At 40.7% G+C, this 18784-nt stretch overlaps 2 protein-coding genes across 3 annotated transcripts in view; both read left to right on the top strand.

Annotated features, from left to right (window-relative positions):
• LOC145450706 (uncharacterized) overlaps positions 1-8352 on the top strand; it is a 36693-nt gene extending 28341 nt beyond the window's left edge. Inside the window, exons 20-22 of the mRNA XM_080329206.1 lie at positions 4641-4691; positions 7247-7393; positions 8159-8352. Of these exons, the coding sequence (XP_080185332.1) occupies positions 4641-4691; positions 7247-7393; positions 8159-8175 (215 nt within the window). The 3' untranslated portion in view covers positions 8176-8352. The remainder of the gene's footprint in view (positions 1-4640; positions 4692-7246; positions 7394-8158) is intronic.
• Positions 8353-9857: 1505 nt separating this feature from the next.
• LOC145450707 (protocadherin gamma-A10-like) overlaps positions 9858-18784 on the top strand; it is a 47979-nt gene continuing 39052 nt past the window's right edge. Inside the window, exons 1-3 of one of the 2 annotated variants that reach the window (XM_080329207.1) lie at positions 9858-10230; positions 11846-11970; positions 14509-14883. In XM_080329207.1, the coding sequence (XP_080185333.1) occupies positions 10164-10230; positions 11846-11970; positions 14509-14883 (567 nt within the window). In that variant the 5' untranslated portion in view covers positions 9858-10163. The remainder of the gene's footprint in view (positions 10231-11845; positions 11971-14508; positions 14884-18784) is intronic. The other variant, XM_080329208.1, reaches the window with a different exon arrangement.

Below are 18784 nucleotides of genomic sequence, written 5' to 3'. Positions count from 1 at the left end.
AAGGAGGACAAACTGACAGAAAGAGAGTACATTTAGGTGAATTGGGTGACATATCTGGGAAATGGAGGACATATGCTCCCCTAAAGGAGGCCTCATGGTAACCCTATATTAAAATAGGATGGTGATATCAAATGGATCGCATTGTGTTGCTGTCAACCCGAAAACGCGGGTTTTATCAAGCCGCAGATTGATGGCTGACATCGATTGTGTCACACTCGATTGAACACAGCTGATTTACGTACATTGTTGACCGGTAAAGTTATTGTCCTCGTTGTGTGAAACGGTTTTTACCAATATCCTCCTTGAGGTGCCAAATCTGGTCGCACTAATAACACCTGTACAGACGAACCAAACAGAATTCCACCAAAGGGTCGATACCTTGTACGTAAATTATTATACAACGACACCTATATTACAGCAGAACAATCTTGTCTGGACGGAGGAGGTCACGAAACATCTCCGGACCCGGGGCAGATTTCATCAGTTTTCAGCGAAGCCAGTCTGGATGCGGCCAAATGGCCCTGAGAGTCGGATTTATGCTATATTTTACCCTCACAACATATGGAAATAACAGGACTTTACGAGCCAGCCGGATTTTTTGGACTTTGATTTAGCAACCCTATAGTTACAGTGGATTCCGATTTCGAAATCTCCCCCTCTACTTTACACCTCACCTCAGGCTATAGATCGTATCAGGTATGATCTGTCACAATTCATTCCCATTATTGCACCACCGAGCGCGTTTCAGCCAAATAAGGTCAGTCCACCCCGATGAAGCGAGCTACCCCGATTCGTTTCGTGGACAATAACATCGTACTCGCAGTTACCGAGCGGAAAATACAAGGCCCGAAGGCGTGACACAGCAATTCTCTGACGGTAACACTCTGCCGAGTCAATATATCCGTAGTATGATGCTGCAAATATGCTTGGAGGTGTTGGCATAACATGTGTTGAGGATATGTTTCGATCCTCGTCACAGCAGGATGGATCACAAAACAAAATGGCGCTATGCAGTCTACGCGGCCTTATGTCATTTTCGACAGCGAGATTGATTATCGTGAATTAGGTCTTGGACAAAGCAACGATAGCAGCGCGTCGTATAATATCCGAGCTAAGTAGTTATAGTATACTATAAACCTGATCCTCGCACCGCCAACGAGCCGTAACCACAATTCTAATACCGCAACAATCCATACACAATAATACACCATACCGGGAGCTTTCAAAATACCAGTTGACGGGCTTCGATCGATTGTCGACACGTGATGATTTACTTCAGCCTGATTTAAACCAGAACCCTAAGTATGATGCAAATATGCTTGGAGGTATTGGCATAGCATGTGTTGAGGATATATTTACGACACATACGTGAACACAACTGACTGTCTGTAGCGAAATTTGTCGACTTCGAGCGATAGGGCGTGGCTGCCGAAACAATAGTTCCTTAGTATGATATTGTAAATATGCGTGGAGGTGTTGACATAACAAGTGTTAAGGATATGTTACGATACACGCGAACACAACTGATTGTCTGCAGCGAAATGAGTCGCCCTCGAACGGCAAGTGCGTGGTGAGCTCGTGATCGATATGTGCATGTTACAGACGGGCAAAGCATTAGTTCGCCAACAGATCGATTCAAGTTGTATATCATGTACAGCATACAAAATTAATATCCCGTGGTAAATTGAATATCATTTGCAGACACCGGGATGATTACGCTTGACCAACCGTGAAGCAGTAAAAAGAATCCATCATAAATACATTGTTTTGCTCGGGACTGTCTGTCCTTATGAATACGCTAGAACGAGGTATAGGTATGGAACAGCCACATTTGTTGCTTGCACCGATTACTAGGTACGTAATACCGGGGGTTAACATGTTGATGCGAGCAAAATTGAGAATCAGCTATTTGCTCAATTACTTATTGTATTTATAATGCTAATTTATTTAAGTTAATCTATGTCGGGTCGCCTAATACACATTTCTACTACGACATTCATTCTCATTCTCGATATGACTCGAAATGGTATACATATTTATAATCGTAACAGATCGTTTCTCGTTACTGTCTCGGTCGATAACAAAGCAAAAAAGGGTTCAAGTACAACAGTACACAAGACACAGACCACAAGCGTCACTTTACATAGCCGAACGTATGGACACCTAAAACACGCACCAGGATCTCATGGATCAGAAGAAACTATACTGACGTCACGACCGGTAATTATGACCCACCGTACACGAAATTGAATCAACCGCGGAACGACAAATCAACCAGCTTGACGCTCTATTGTTCCCGAGCCACGAAATTGGACCACGGAATGACAGGTCAGGGGCGGCAACTATGGTCAAGCTTCGTCGTACACGACCGAAGTCAGCACCGACAATTATTCCCATGCCCCACCGTACATGAAATCGAGTCAACCACGGGACGACAAGTCAGCCAGGGGGTTTGACGGGGAATTATTCCCAAGCCACGTCACGAAATTGGACCATAAAACGATAGGTCAGGACGATATGTCGTCAGGCAACTATTACCAAGCCTCGTCGCGTATGACCGGAGTCAGCTGTAATTTCATGTCCTTGACCAGAGGTCGAACGAGGTTGTTACGAGTCCAGTATGACACAGGCCGTGGACGTCGCTTTGCCCAGCCGAGCGTATCGTCGGCGTGCATACCATTGAAATTAAAAGCCGATAAAGTACAAGTAGAAGTACTCCAGTCTCATGTCTGAGTACAAAGGTCAATCGAGATTCTTTGTTCGTTTTCTCTCAGTCAATCCCCCTTTTTTAATTGCCGCACAGTCAGAAGGGAAATCCCCTCGAGTATTGCTGCAAAATTGATAATGAGCTAATTCTTACACTGTTTATTATCTTGATAATGTTTGTTTGTTCTTTATAAATCGCGAATGAGGGGATTCCGCCCATTTATATACTACTAATATTTATAATACTAGAACGATCACCTCATCAACATTGATGTTATCGAAGCCACGAAAAGTCAACTCTTTAACACAAATATCGAGGTGACGTTTTTCGCAGCTGAAAGCGATGATATACTCCACTTCTGCGTATTTTTATAGCTATAGATTATACCAGCTTTTCCATAGTTGAAAAGGCAAAATCGAGGACAAATAAATGATGCTACGCAAGTTCCAGTAGCGAGATCTGAACTGTGCAAGATATACAGGAAGCAGAAATAGAATATGAACGATTTTCACGAGTTCACAAGTAAATATTTGAAAAAAGATTGAATAGGTTTCAAAAGGCATTTTATTTGTATTATATATATGCGTCCGTGATCGTACAAAGTAACGGCATTCCGAGTCGCAAGTCCTCCTCTGATTTAACGTTTGACCCGACTCAAGTCGAGTCATTTTTTATTTTATCATCGCCGACATACGATTAACGATACTAATTCCCGCATAGTGACAGGGTATACTGTGTGATGGGGTTGTGCGACCTTTTTGACAGATAGGCCACATATAATTAAGTATACCGATCCCCACAGGCTTCGCAGTAGTCTCGTGAGAGTTCTTATCAATATAATTCGCTATCTGACCTCACATATATAAGCAATCACGAATATATCGGGGTAAATTGCGCGAAAGGTTTGTTCAGGTTATAGTGTACTTTTTGCAAAAAGTATTTTTCGTGTGCAGCAGGGGTGTCAAACATACGGCCTGCCAGACGATTTCATCTGGCCCGCGAGACAGTTCTGAGTAAATCGAAAAATGGTTGTATTCTCCAGCACAATTCTGACAAAGGTTGAGATTTTTAGTAATAAATGCTTTGATGTAAACATTCACGCAAGACAGCAAACGTCGAATATGTTCATATGCCTCATTTTAACCATCTGTCGACAGTGTTCGGTACTCATTCATGTATAACAATAATAAACAAGTCGGTGATATTGAAATTACATTTGGAGAAAGCAAATAAGTGCCCACTCACTTCAATGTTTACTGGAAAAATTGACCAAATAATAGGTATGCCAGGGCGAAATCGTTGTATGTAAAGTATGCGGAAAATATACACAGCGGATTTAGTGCTTCATACCTTAATCTGACCCAAAAGGCCCCAACCCCGGTTTCCAGAGAAACTCGAATGGTGAATTGGTAATATAAAATAATGAACAAAATTCCAACTTCATCGTTACAATCACTCGTATTCTTTACCACTACTACACAGGGCCAACGACGCATCTCGACTAACAAAAAGAGAGCATAGAAATATTCCAACTTATATCGTTGTCGGAGCCACTGTTTTAGGGATTTATCACTGTGTTCAATCGCCCCAATCCAATGTTGGCGAATAACGGTGTTGCTGGAATAGAGCCCACATTATCCATGATATAATATATAATAATATTATGAATAGTGGTGATAATAAAGCATTCCAGTGAAAAACAAAGGCATGAATTTGGAGGTAACATATTGAAATCATTTGACTGGCCCGGCCCGCGAACGATCACAATTTTGCGATCCGGCCAGCGATACAAGTTGAGTTTGACACCCCTGATGTACATGCGTAGTCCGAATCGAGTGAATAGTGCGGCATCAAGAGAAATCTACTCTGTTGGATAACATACCGATTCGTATCAATGTTAGGCTACAACATCATTGCTTCCTCATTATTACAGCCAATGATCTCACACCGACTGATCCACCTCCAAATGCTGAGCATCCGTCGAGTAAGTATTAGAATTAGATGCTACTCTCAGGTTTCAGGGGGTCACTTTGCCCATTGCTACTTTAATACTCTAGCAGCGTTAGAGTAGGGTTACCATATTTTAGTTTCACAAATTCCGGAGGCTCTTAAGCGCCCACTAGCGGATTTCAAAATGAGGTGTTAGCACATTGTTGATCAATATGACGTCACACCAGCAACGCTTTGTCTATCGACGAGGGGTGGTCACGAGTTCAAGAGTATGTGGTTGTGTATTGTAATTTGTAACGAGGGCCGAAGCCACATTTTTTCAGCCCATCCCGCCCAAATGAACACTGATCTTGGGCCCACCGTAGGGTATTCGATGCAACTTCTGGGGGTTCACTATATGCAAAACCGTCGTGGCATTGGTTAGCAGTGAACATCAAGTGAAATACTACAAAGCGCTTAAATGATTTGGTCTTGGAATTGTAATTTACAGTCGCCTTTCGAATGTGTTTTGGTGTGTTTAGTCACTACCTAATTAGGAATTGGGTGTAAGCCTATAGGTATGATACAAAGGAGTGAGGATTAGACTCTCGACTTAATTTTTAAACATCAACTCCGCCCTTCTACGGTAAAACGTATAGCCGTAGCCACATACATCTACGTAATTGGACAACTAGATTCATTTTATTGTTGTATTATTACGTCATACTTTGCCAATTTGGTTTCGTTTGAATCTCTTTCTGTATGCTTGTTATTGTTCCGTTAACTCAGTGGTTCCCAACCGGGGAGGAATTCCCCCCTTCTGGGGAATTTTGCAATTTTTAGGGAGGAATTCTACTTTAGAATTGTAACGGATTTCCCAAATTGTTCATGTTCGAACTGTCATGTAGACAACCAGCTATATCCGAACGTATGCTCATTATGGCTGTTTTTTGTCTGCTGAAAGTATGTTCAAATGCTATCTAAAATCTCTTTTTCATATACAAATCCCCCCCAACCCTTTTTTTTCTTTCTAACTAGTTCAGATGTGCTGCAGTTCGCAAGACAATTTTGTAGGCCAGCGACGGCTTCTCAATCAAATATATCCTAAGCGAGTAAATGTCGTGCCGAATCTATCACAACAAGGCCTCTAGTGAAAGTATTTATCTTATATTTTCAAGTCAACATTTTCAGACAGTGACTAAATATTCCAACGTCATCAATTCAAGTCAAAAAGATCGCTAGCCTTGCTTTATTTTTAGTGAACAGCTACCCGATCGAAAAAAGACGTGGTAAACTTGGTGCAATGTTGCCGAAACGTAATGGGTGTCCTAAATTTCAATGCGCTCCAGCAGGGAATCTGATCACGTGTATGTTATATATCAGGGCTGTAACCCAGTCATGAGGCTCCGAGTCACAAGTCAATCTCACTTTCATAGTTTTGACTCGAGTCAAGTCGAGTCATTTTCAATTCACCATTGAGTCAAGTCCGAGTCCAAGTCACCGAGCAGACGGTCGAGTCCGAGTCATGGTATTATGACTCGAGTACGAGTCCAAGTCCCACTCAAGTCAACACTGTTTGGTGATATTGAATGATTTGGATTTATGACATACTAATTTTCCTCACTTTGAGCAGTTTCTTGTCACATTGTCAAGTACCAGGATCAATAGACGAAATTCCAACAGGGTTGTCACTTTACTATTCTTTGAAATTACAATGAAATGTCGGTCTTGGCCGTGTTATAGTTTTGAGTCATGTGACTTGGTTCGAGTCATGCACAATGACTCGAGTCCAAGTCGAGTCAATACCCAGATTGTCTCGAGTCGAGTCGTTTCCGTATTTTGAGAAAATGACTCGAGTCAAGTCTAGGTATCAGAAAATGGTGACTCGAGTCAAACTCGAGTCTGGTCAACCCTTCTATATATGAAAGTACCACAATTGTTGGCCAAATGCATACGCAAACTTGAGAAAAAAATCGCGAGACCAGTAAATTTATGGATACTGATTTTTCACAGTAGTTATATTAGCGATTGGTGCACGGTAAGCCGAAAACACAAATGGAAGTGTGGGGGTCTGTTGAGTCAAGCCTTCCAGAATTTGTGTGATTGGGACCAAGACCATGGTTTTTGGAGTTCTACAAAGTGTTATTACAGCACTGCTAGAAACAAACACTCGATACCGCCCGTCTTATTCTCACAGTCAACAGGTGTTTGCGCGGTAAAAATGAGCATTTTTATTCATCGGGCAGATTTATCCTAAGGGGGGAATTTTGGCTAAAATTTCGGCCAAGGGAGGCACGAGATGGAAAAGGTTGGGAACCACTGCGTTAACTCTTGATAAGGGGCACACGAAAAGACTTCGAGTTGATAAATTCTCTACTGCAATGAATGCAGTTGTGAAAGCAATGCTCAAGTTCAGTAGCGCCAGTCATATGTTCAAGCAATTAGACAATGGAACGAATTACAACTGAGTCGGATACCGATTTCTGCTAGTTTTTGTCACCAACCATACTGGAACAGTGAAGCACGAACTCATACTCACGCGACTGCAAACCAGTAATGGTCTCATACGGGTATCCATAGGATCTCACTTTACATGTTTTTGTACACCAGCCGTTACTAGATGTCGGAAAAAGAATGATTTACCACCACATCTGAGAGTCGATTGCAAGATACGAGATCCATTTGAATGCAGGGCTGCTGGGTGCTGCTACGAACCAGTGTTCTTCCTCACTTTCGTTCCATGGTGCTTCGCCAAATGTAAGAGAATAAGTGTACTATTTGGGAATAGTAGCTCATTCCGCATACGATTTAGGCTACGGTCCAAACCTGGTTTATATTTACCACTGGGGATAAATTCAAGCTATTACAACACTGAACTAAAAAGGTAGGTATATTTAAAATGTAGAGAGGTGGAAGAGAGACGTTGCGAAGTAAGTGTAATAAGAGGATATCAATTAATACAAACGATAAAACTCGACTCAACTACTAAAATACTCGACTTCGAGTCGAATAAATTGACTACTCGCTTTTTCCAGATCTGCGTATAAGGTTACAGTATGTCAGGGTTAATTTGTACTTTCCAGTGTCGTGTTGGCAAGCTGAATTGCTTCAATCGTCTCTATGTATTGTTCTGTAAGCCGACAAAAAGGTGTCAGCAAAGGTAAAAATCGGGATGGGAGGTCCAAAAATATAATGAAATCAAGGAGACTACAATGTGTTTGTTTTAGCAAGGTCGCACACACCACTTCGTCAACCCCCTTTGTCAATTCGGCGCTGGGCGGGCTGTACAGTGTACACATCCAGACTGAAGCATCCCAACATTCTCAAGCGATAATAGGAATATACCGTTGTCTCCTTATTGTAAAGACTCGATTATGTAAATTATGGTTTGCGAGGAGATACCCATATTTAAATCAAGAAATGTATATGGGCACTAAATCGCGCGAAGCCTGAAGAAAAATGTCAATCTGCCCGAAAATACTCTGTACTTACGTATTAACATCTTCACCATTTATTTTACAGCGACTGTGGCGGCTTGAGCATGCGTCCACTCACTGACATCGCCGTCCGTTGCATATCGCCGTGTTAAAACCCTTCTCAGTTATAACGCAACAATGTAATCATTTTACGCTGACTCTTCACATATTGGAAGATATACTCTTGAATAACCAGGCATTTATTTTAAATGATACCCTGGTTAATAAACTTCGTTTGCATGTTCGTGTTTTCATTACCATCCGTAGACCGATATTAAGGCATGGTTACTATTGACGTTTGAAGAACTAGATGCCAAAACTGGCTAACATTTGAATATGCCAAAAAAGAGACTTTTTAGGGCAGACTGTTGTGTAAATAAAAACTGGAATTCAACTATAATTATAAAGAGCGCGTTTCAAGCGAGGATAGCAAGTGTTCAATGAACGGTTTCTTAAACTAGAGTCTGATGTGGACCCGTTTTGGCCCATTAAGTGAAAATGTTGCTCGGCAACATGGTTGTCAATTTGATTTATCTTCATGTAGTTTGCACGGATGTAATACTTTTGTGAAAAGTCGGAGCTGAAACGTTATGAATAATTCGAGTCTTCAAGTACTAATTTATGACACAGCCAAAACTAACAAAAATTTATTCTTAGAAATACCGATAATAATATACTTTTTACCTCGGAATTGGATTGGCATGTATCAAAAATAACTACGCCTGGCAGTATGTGAGTTTGATTGTTAAACTATAGTCGTTTTGTCGCTGAATCGCAATCTTGTAATGTTGTGAACTGATAATACATGCGGGGGATATAGAGTAGGGGTGACGATAAGCGCCGAGGCGGCCCAGGTTCGATTCCGCGTTGGAGGGGATTCTGGGCTCCTCTTCCCCTTCTTCGGCGACAAAAAAGCCCAGAAAAAGACACGATGAAAGAGCGCACTCACAAGGAATGGAAAGAGCAAGAAAGAGCCGCGGAAAAGAGACTAACATCAAAAAAGAAACTGTGACATCGGACACTAGGCCAAGGTGGATGCCAAGTTAAGAGACCGCAACTGCAACTGTAACTGGTCGTTCGGCATTGCATTGTGTGTGTCTTGTTCAGATGAAAAAATAAATAGTCTTACGATTGTTGATTATTGAAGAAGCAACTGAGAACTAAACATTTTTTACAGCCAGACTGTTCAGAGTCAAGTGTACCTGTTTGATGCTGGTGTGACCAGACTAGATGACCTTCACGTCTTATCGATCATTCCTATCTAATACCGAATACTGTGCATGCATATTTTCTGTACCACCATCACTGCCGTTTGTTACGTATTTTGGTTGGATGAAAATAAAGACTCTCTCTCTCTCTCTCTCTCTCTCTCTCTCTCTCAAGAAATAACACTCTACTTTTACTCCTATAAAACGCAAGTACACTCGTGCAGTCAATAACCCACCTTTTTCACAACTTCTCAAATTCCACGTGTAATGAGCAAAAGGGGTGATAAATCAGTTCATGTAATGAATTCACTGAGTATTGTGATCTAATTAGGGTTGTAATTGTAATATATTTCACAATGACTATATTATTAAAATGTATATGAAAGTTCTGTAACACAAAAAGTCTCTTCAATCTAATATCTGTAGTGTGTGAGCCGTGCATGATTACAACAATAACACATACACAGTTTTTCGTGAATCGTGAGATGACTTCGCGTATCAATGCGAATGACTATGGTTGGATTTTGTGACGAGGCCATTTACCGCAACGTTATTAGTTGGTTTCAGCACATGGCATATTCAGGTCTTGACACTTGTGAAAACGAGAGTGACTGGCTCGAAGTAAAAGGCGTGCGATTCGTTACCGCAACGACGTAGTCCATTCTGTCGATAGTACTGTAATCGCGTTCTCTCATAATTATAATGGACTCGGGCGAGTATGGACGCCAGTACAGATAGGAAAATAGGCTTAAAGGAGCTGTGATTTTGAATACGTATCGTCAAGCATTGCGGTTGTATGCATGAATGTATTGCGCGACGACGAAGAATATCTGTTGAGTTCGGATGGATGACCTTCCGCTGAAATGGTACTTGCTGGTAGCTATTTCCGTATTTGCCCGGCGTACAGCAGGTACTTGTTTATTGAACTTATGGTTACTCAAATTTCTTCTCGATTGCCATCGGTCGATCAATTATCCTTACTATGCATGATTACACCTGGGTTATTGAGCGTTTGGTTCATGCATGAATACTGTAAAGTTGTTTCTGGTGTTGAATGGATTTCAATCCAACCAGTGTATGAAGTTTCCGTGTCAGATGATGTAACGTAAACACGGTACCTTTCCAAGAACATAGCTTCCTGATGCGATCATTCGTATGGGATATTGCCAATAGTAAATATGTGGTGGTTTAGCAAGCAAACACCGACTACAGACTATGATAATACTACGAGTGTCGTAGCTTGTAATCTTTGACAATAGATCAGGAATTTGGCAAGCGGTAGTTATGATACACGCTCAGCTTCATTGCTGATGACATCCGTTACGAGTTGCATCATAGAACACGTATTGTCGCTACAAGTAGGGATATACAATAGCGCATGTTACAACACACGTATCAATCCATGCAGCATTGACGACTGCACTTTACAGCGAATAGCAATATGACTGCATTTAATATTCGGAGATGCCTCAAACGAAGTAGTCGATTATACAGGGTGGAATAAATCAAAGCCTCTCGTAACAAGCATTGCTAAACGCTTATTTGGTTCAATGCTGTTTCGATGCAAATATGGCCGTGTGTTATATTCGTGATAAATTGGTTGCATAAGACTTTTTTGTTGTGTGAGTAAACCCGAAATGTTAGACCGCATTTTCGATAGCGCATATCGCGTCATTTCGATATTCACTTCTCACTACGATAGCATGGTATCGCAAAGAATTTCCGTGATTGCAGTAGCTAAAATGCTCGACGACTTACAAAATGCTGGGCCTCAATCACTACGCTAAGGTCGATGCCAATCAATCAAAGGACATATTATATTTTCATATGCCCAAGACACACACACAAACACAATGTACAATGCGATACACAAGACACACAATGCGATGTAATGAACAGATACGGGGATGCCGAACGACCAACCAGTTGGCCTGTTTGGAATCGGTGTCCTGTGCTCACACTATGTTTTATTTCTCAATTATTTTTTATTAAATTACTTTAACTGACATCGATGCTCACCTGATATATCAGGCAAAAAGGCCAGCGATTCCAATCAGGCCAGTTGGGGTCTCTTGAACTGGCATCCACCATTCCAACGCGACCTAGTGCCCGATGCCACAGTCTTCTCTTCGATGCTATTCTTTCTTCGTCGGTTCTTCTTAGAATCTGTTTCTTGCTCTTTTTCGTTCTTCATTCTGTCTTTTTTATGGGCTTTTTGGTCGCCGTAAGAACAGCGACACGGGTACGAGGCGCCCAGAATAACCTCCGACGCCGACGCTCACCACTACGCTATCTCCCCCGCTCACGTGTTAAAGAATTGCTGACGACCACACTAAAACCCGCCGCTAACGGAGGTGAATCTCAATTGTGAGAATGCCAGTATTTTCAATTACGCTACCCTCAAGCATAAATGTCCCGAACCCAAACCAGCACTTCACTGGATTACCATAGTGCGCAATCACAATTTATACTGACTTTTTGCTATGGCTGTAGCCTTATATAATGTCGCAACTTGGATACTTTAGGACAGTCGGACAAGGTCTGCGAAAGCGATAATTCTGGAATGGGCGAGAGCTTTGGAATGTTCGAAGTTTACACTTTTACCGCCGCGGAAGGAAGTTTTTCGGGAAAAAGAAAATTGATAGGCACCGTAAGTTGCTGGATATCTCTTAACAGTAGCCTACTGCATGCAGAGAAGTGGTTAGTATTGAAGTACGTAAGCATCTTCAGAGCACTGTACTGACATAGCTTTCCTCTACTTGCATTATTCAAGTAGTTTCGTATATAGATACATAGTTGACATCTACATATCCACTTAAACAATATCTGAAACCTGAGTAATTTTTATTTTAACGCGAAACAATAACTTCATATTGTTAATTTATTCGCTTAAAGCTTTTCGACTGACCCTCATCAGTAGCGAACGTCAGTGATAAAGCTGCGAAAGCCGATTCTCTGTCGCCAGAAGGAACGCCTTTACACTACACCCTTGGAATATTTCATTAATGTTGTGTGCTGTGTTCTCGGTTATTTATAACAGAATATGTACACGTTAACGTTTGTTTTGTATCGTTACTGCCGTATCTTGCCCGTCAACTAGTTGTTTGCTTTTGTTATTATCACGTCATAGACAAAAACAGTTCTTATATTTCGAATTTGATCCACCCTATCACTGACGTTCGCTTCTGATGAGGGTCAGTCGAAAAGCTTTTATCGAATAAATTAACAATATGAAGTTATTGTTTCGCGTTATTCTGAAGTTCTGTATCATAAATGGCTTGTTCAAATTTTTACTTTGTAATTTTCCACGAAGGGAAAGTGGTTTTGCAGTATATTTGCATCATATTATCTTCGTGAAATCGCCAAAATGACTTGGCAGTTTAACCCCATGCTTTTGGCAACAGATACAGCCCCCATACGCCACGCAGATCCATATGCATAATTTCAAAGTTTCTGAAAGAGAAAATAGGTAAATAAGGGTTGTCTGTAGAGATCTGTAGCTAGACGAGATATGAGTTGAGCAATAGCGTGGACTTGACTTTGGAACTTGGAATTGCGCCCTGATAAGATGCTTCACATCGACTTCGCGTATAGACGGGCTTGAAACGACAATCCTTAGGGTGATATATATTCACATACAATATAAATAGTATTGACCTAACAAAAAATATTACTAAGTCTCCTAAATAGTGTTGCCGTGTCTGAATAGTTGATATAATAAAGATGTAATCTCGGTACGATTAATTGCATGATTAAAAGTCATTTGGAACACTTGTATGAGTTCTCTATGTGGTGTTTCGTGCAAGCGAAAATAAGCCTTGATAGCAATGACGCGGAAGTGGGGGTTTCCGAATGCATTATATGGTGCTTGGTGCACCACTTGAAGCATATTTGCAAGCGAAAATGGGTCTTAATAGCAATGGACGCGGAAGTGGGGGTTTCGGAATGCATGACTATTTTTTCGTAAGTCAGCAGAACAGGTGCAGTAAAGTGGAGAGAACGTTTGAACAGCATTTGTTTAGGATTTATATATTGAAATGAATTTGATATACGGTATTGAATCACGCATACTCATATGAGTGCGGTTCGTAAAGGCCACCAGAGTTGTCATCAGTTCACACATGCAATGTGCATTGTAACTTGCAAGTGCGCTATTGTGTTATGTCAAAATTGTAGCAAATATCTTACATCCGCTGCTATTCCATTCACTGGATAGATTCGTCATGTTTCTGATGTGATGTTGTACGTAGCGCGTATACGTAAGCTGACTGTGTCGTTATATTTCGCAATGCATTGATGCAATACGCTTTATACTGCTTATAAGTCTTGATACGCATTGTAGTAACTGACGTAACAAAATCCGCCATAAACTCACAGACTGATTCGCACTAATATTCATTTTGCACACAATTTCATTTGACCTCTGATCGTAATCGAGTTATTTGGGCTCCAAGGGCTTTCCGAATTGGTGACCGCGAAGAGTAAACGAATTTCCCGCGCAGTTCTGGACAATGGACATTTGGCATATTGAACTTTCAATGGATGCTTCAAACGCGTTGATCAGTGATAATAATGTAATGTAGGTCACGTCGGCCGTGTATATCAATAATATTTTACAATATGGCATCACTTTCATAACGGCAAACAATGAAAACCGTAAACTACATTTGATTTCCAAGCATGATTCTTACTGCAGCAAGCCTGTGAAGTACTTTCTGTTCCACACTGGTTATTATATTAACCGTGATGGATCGTGCAAAATCTTAGAGGAGAATTTAGATAATAAAGTTTGACAAGCCCTGATTTATGAGATATGGACGTGGATTTAATTATGATTAGAAGTAAACTCTAATATGTCGATTTGTATCCGGAATCCGGAATAGGGTTTTCGTAGATTTAAAAATGTTACCAGATTTCTTAGTGTTATTGTACAACACAGTATTTTTCAAACTGGGTGTCGTTTGCCTTTTTCCGGAGTTGGCGAGGGTGTTGACATTTTTTTGTGGATCGCGGGATATTTTCAAATAATAAACTGGGTCGCGACGGTGTAAAAAGATTGGGAACCACTAGCTTAAAGCGTACAGAACTATATGCGCCAATATTATGTGCATTTCCACACATGTAATGATACATTGTCAAATCGTAGGTAGAGGGATTATGCATATAAACTTATGGAATTTCGTTCTAGGTCATTCCGAGCGGAATTAGCAGCGTCAACTACTCTTACGATGAATCGTACTTCAAAAAGCCCACGCGAATGAAATCGACACCGAATCCCAGGCATTTTGAAGTTGTCTTCGAAGACATAGACGATACTCACACTACTGTACTGCCCACTGCCAATTACTCAAGCTCCACGCCCGCCAAACCGAGATTAATTCGGGGTGCGTCTAGAGGATCTGAACGGCATGAATCGACCACATGGGCTACAAATACCCCGATGTATTCTGAATCGACGGGGACTAGCTGCGTAAAGGCGAGCGTCTATCAAGTGCAAGAATTGGATCGCGAAGAGGAGGACACATATTATATTACTATCAACAACAACGAAGGGGATTTCCTGGTAAGACACTTTGTTAACTAGTGAAATCTGTTTGCTGGGTTAGGGTTGGGTGGCCCTAATCAGTAATTCATCGAAACCTACTATTGAACATCGATTACCAGAAACCAACACATCGCGGATATTTCATGCACGACTCTTGTTATGTGAAGCGAGTTTGATTGACAGCCGCCATTCAGCCACATCGAATTATTTGGTTTTCATTGTGGATTAGTCCAAGTTCGATTGAGAGCGTCTCATGCACAACCTCGTGAATAAGAAATATTGCAATCGAATCGATATGGGATTTTTCAAATTAGAATTGAACCAGCTACGATTCGATTTTGAGCACCCTTGTATCGAGGGTTCCGGAATTTTCAATTTAAGAATTCTAGATTTTACGTACTTATATCTGAAATTAGCAATGGGTTCGTAGAATCTACTGCTCCAATTGCAGATGCGATATATTGAGAAAGGGCGGCGTCGCATTTAGTTTAATTTCATGTCGCCGTCGTTGACAAATGCAGTTTATTTTGCGTCCCTTCTCTCGACCTAATTTGCGAACACATCTTCAGTCTGTGTTCGGAGGCTTTATCCAGCAGATAGCACCCGGTTATTCGCTGTGAGACGATCCAATCCCTGTCCTGCGCTGCAACCGTAAATCCGACTTCAAATACGAATTCATTTTTATTGTGATTAAACGCATGGAATCAATCTTGTCAATATCTTCAAATACGTTTTTTTTTGTTCTCTGATATCCAGCACATAACTGTATTTACCCTGATTTATGGTCATATGGATCGCGTGTATTGGATATCTTTAACCATATTTACCGAACATATAACGGAAACCTTGTGTATGATTTTGTTAGCTACGGTCAACACTCGAAGTGATCTCGAGAACTTCCATCGCACACATTACGCCATCACAAATCCCATGCGTTTCCTCGAATGAGGTCATATTTACCAAACCCGATCATGAATATCGCTTTGATGACATAAACACTGTCTGAAAACCTGCTTAACATTAATCTATACCAGTGGTGGGCAGACCTGCTTCATGCGCGATCCTCATACCACAACACAAAAATTCGGAAATCTGAATTTATTACGTCACAAGGGAATGTAGGCTATCGAATGAAGTTTATTATTGTGTGATGATACGGTGCGTCTCCACCTGGGCTGCAAGTTGTTTGAAATCAGTCTGATATTATGTCAAAGCAGTGAGGAGCAGTTCCTTCAAATGCTGCGAAGCATTTAAGGAAGTATCGTAATCTTGATTACTCCGTAGATCTGTCTTCGTTGGCAAAACGTTGGTGTCTGGCTTCGTAATGAGGTTTAACACTGAATGTAAACTCCCCCTCCCATTCCGTTTTAAAAGTTCCATTTTCCTGTTCATAGTTTCTTTTCTTGCAACTATCTCGCAATGACATTTTCTTGGCTAAACTCAGCAGTGATTGCTAGCATATACAATACAAATGGAAACGTCGTATTCACTATTGTTAGTTCGGAAATGATCGTGACCTGCGCTACCTTGATTAATTTATCAAGCTCATTGTTGAACACAATGATTTATAATTGATTGATGGCAATTGACCATGCACCATTGTTGCGGCTGCGAGTTTAACTTTTGTGTGAACTCGTTTCGAGAGTTGAATTGTCAAGTTCTAACCATGTAGTGCCACCACCCCTAAATTTCACAAATGTAAACCATAGGGATAGAAACAACAAGAAAACGGTACGCATATCGTTTATATGTGATAGAATGGATCAATTTATAATTAGATTAAACCTCTCTAGCAAAATGACAAGCAATAAAGAGCCGCAATCAAAGTGTCAAAGAGCCGCATGCGATGTATATCCAATATCCATGTTGTACTATAGGCTGTATGTACGCACTCTGTAAAAGCACCCAGAATAAAATGTAATATTGTAGATATCAATATCATGTCATAAGCGATAACGATAGGCGATAAATAGGTTTATTGAAATATCACTTTATTAGCAATGTATTTATATGAAACAAAGTTGGAGTAAGTAGTTGCAATAGCGCCTTCAAATCTTTGAGGAAGATATGGGGAAAACAGTTCATTCGATGTCATAGTAAACAATCATATCTTATACTGTCAATCTTAACGTTACTAACTAGCAGGGCTGTGGAGTCGGTAAATTTTACCATCGACTCCGGCTCCGACTCCGACTCCACACATTTTCAATATACCGACTCCGACTCCGACTCCGACTCCTGAGTCTTTAAACGTACCGACTCCGACTCCGACTCCGACTCCTGGGTTTTTAAACGTACCGACTCCGACTCCGACTCCGACTCCGACTCCGACTCCGACTCCCGACTCCGACTCCAGCATTATTATCAATTTACTTCGAAAATTATATGCCACATTGTCGGTTGAATGACTATCATATAGCCAGCAAACATATGCAAACATATGATTAACGGTGGCATGCTAAATTGTTTCATTGTGGCACAGCTCGAATTATCCACGATAAAATTAACATGAAAGAAAGATTTGCTAAATATCCTTCCTTTTTCAAGTTTTATAACATGGACTCTCTAATATCCTGAAATGTATGAATCATTCAAATATGGCAGATATCCAATCCTGTATAATAAAAATGTCGATAAAAAATCCATGTGTAGCTCTTGTGTATGAGTCAGCAAGTAATAAAGAGATTGAACTTACTAATTTTGTCATTGCACACTATCCTGATTACAAGCACACACACTCTTACTACTAATAGACATTGGTCATAAATGGAATTTAGTTCAGTAGTCAAAGACCATAGCCTATGTCTAGTCTACATGTACCTAATCAAGTATTCAAGGATTGGGACTTGCAGTCTTTCTTAATCATTTGTTCGACCCAAACAGCTAAGCTATACACTACAAAAAAAATTATTTTGTCAAGTGGGAAGCATCGTTTGGTCATATTTACATCATTTTTACAATTGTACAAAACCAGCCGATGCATTTGCTCTGTCACAATATCATGGTATAATTTCAAAAATCGCATCAATTTTGACTGCATCGCGAAAACGCACATTGCGATTTTCTTCCCCTGTGCAACTGAGTTGTAATTTGCGAGTAATGTCTAATTTTATCTATATCAGGGGAGGGCAACTTTTTCGACCAAAGGGACACATGAGATTTACGAACCATTGCGCGGGCAACTGGAATGTTGATAACCTTTTTTTAGGTAACATTGCAAACATGACTTATATCAATACGCTCTAAAATTGATAACAATATGTCATGCAACTGTGCAGTGCGCAATCAGGCCCTGGTCGCGCGAGGTGCGAAATTTTTTTGCAAGTTAATGACTGAAATATATCAAGAAATATGTTGCTAACATACATTGGGGGTCGCATCTGTATACCACTGGGCTCATTTGGCAAGGACAGGATTATTCGACGTTTAGACATAGCAAAATCGACGGTATCAGTGAACATGCCTCTATCATTTTGTGCAAATGTTTTGTCGACGATCTCGCTGCGAGTGCACAATCGAAGTCGCATGTTGGACGACACGTTATCTCCTAATTGCGAATATAATTAGACTCAATTCTGTGAATAATATGTAGATATATTTATAATTTTCAGAAGGGGGTTCAAATACTGAATGCAAGAAATCTAGTGACAATGAATCATGCGAAGTACCGAGAAAAATTTCAAGTCAAATAAATCTGCTATGAAATATTCTACTTTATGGTCATATACGAAGATCTGGGATAAATGTGGCAGGCCCCTGGATATGTCAATGCGTCAGAACTGTTGTTTCAGTCCTCATCAAATTTCGCGGTCATGCTAATCAAATTTTGGTTGGCTTTGCAATTGTACCTGATGTCATAAATAATTTCGAGAATTACCTCGCAGGCGACACCTAGTCTTCTCGTGTGCCAAATTAGGCC

This window comes from Botryllus schlosseri, chromosome 11 (assembly GCF_051294905.1).
Source record: "Botryllus schlosseri isolate E-star chromosome 11, Bs_hap1, whole genome shotgun sequence".
Lineage (NCBI taxonomy): Eukaryota > Metazoa > Chordata > Ascidiacea > Stolidobranchia > Styelidae > Botryllus > Botryllus schlosseri.
Note: the sequence above shows the minus strand (reverse complement) of the source record. Positions and strands in the feature narration are given on the sequence as shown.